The sequence below is a fragment of the Aplysia californica genome, unplaced genomic scaffold, assembly GCF_000002075.1.
Source record: "Aplysia californica isolate F4 #8 unplaced genomic scaffold, AplCal3.0 scaffold00398, whole genome shotgun sequence".
Lineage (NCBI taxonomy): Eukaryota > Metazoa > Mollusca > Gastropoda > Aplysiida > Aplysiidae > Aplysia > Aplysia californica.
In genome coordinates, this window is record NW_004797668.1 from 551379 (window position 1) to 552728 (window position 1350).

The 1350-nt window shown below is 43.2% G+C and overlaps 1 protein-coding gene across 1 annotated transcript in view; it reads left to right on the top strand.

Moving 5' to 3' along the window:
- LOC101855204 overlaps positions 1 to 1350 on the top strand; it is a 51207-nt gene that overhangs the window by 23147 nt on the left and 26710 nt on the right. The window contains exon 6 of the mRNA XM_035971215.1: positions 275 to 535. Within this exon, the coding sequence (XP_035827108.1) occupies positions 275 to 535 (261 nt within the window). The remainder of the gene's footprint in view (positions 1 to 274; positions 536 to 1350) is intronic.

Genomic DNA, 1350 nt, shown 5'->3' on the forward strand with positions numbered 1-1350 from the left:
CAAACACACACACATAATCACACGCACACACGCGCGCAAACGCACACTCATTACATGACTCTTGACGTAGCAATACATAACTTCTTTAACTTCCCTCAAAACTCCCCACATCACCCTACCCCCATCCGCCAACCCCCACCATTCCGAACCCATGGAAATCCATCCCCCCTCCCACAACCACACCCCTCTATCACCCTCCCCACAACCACACCCCTCTATCCCCCTCCCCACAACCCTTTCCCCTCCCACTTGCCCGATTGCCATCCCCCCAAAGACATAACCATGCTCCAAGACCTCCACAAGGCACTCTTGAGTAACGAGGTCGAGGAAGCGAAGCAGCTCATCGAGTCGGGCGCAGATGTCAACGCTGTATACCTACAGGAGACAGCCTTCACGCGTGCCGTGAAACTTGAGAATCTGGAGGTCACACAGGCGATCTTTGCACGCCCTGATTTTGACCCCAATGCCAAGACCTGGACTGGCAGGTCCCCGTTGTACATTACTGCAAGCAGAGGACTCACTCGCTGTGTTGAAGGTTTGAACAATCTCCCTTGATGATTTATTATCATTATTATTTTTGTACCAATCCTTGTTTTTTTATTCTCAGAAAAAAAGATGATAGAACCCGAAACACCACTTACAATACAGGCGTTTGTCACATACAAGAATAGAAAAGTATCATTGAACATGTCTGTCTGTCTGTCTGCCTGACTGTCTGTTTGTCTGTCTGTCTGTGATTATGTGTTATATGATGTTAGTTCATGTTCTTCATGCAAGTTGCATCTGTACGTTATGTGATGTACCACATGTTATTTCATGTTACGTCATACTGATATTCATTGTCTCTGTAAAACTATGTGTTCACAGATGAAATCATCATCTTCTGTTTGTAATGAACAATAAAAGGTCAATCAATTAACTACACAGAGAAGACTTTCTTTAGTCCGTCTGTCTATCTGAGCTTGCGTACGTACTTGTTTGCGAGCGTACGTACTTGTTTGCGAGCGTACGTACCTGTTTGCCTACTTGCTTTCGTGTGTGGATTTTTAACAAGTACTTATCAAGGAATTTTCTAGAATACAGCTAACAGGTATTTAAAAAGATATTGATCTGTTCAGACAAATTGATACGAGTCATTGTTGAAAAGCCGGAGACTTTATGTTCAATAGTTGAGGAAATATGTTGCAATACGTTGCACTACTATTGTCTGCCATCACAGAGTAGTCCTCTCATGTTCCAGTGTCTACGGATTTTTCTAACATATAATGAACGTTATCATACTGTGCCAATGTTTACTAGAACTAAATAGATTATTTTGAGTTTTGCTGCCCTTGAGAAATCCCTGCCACT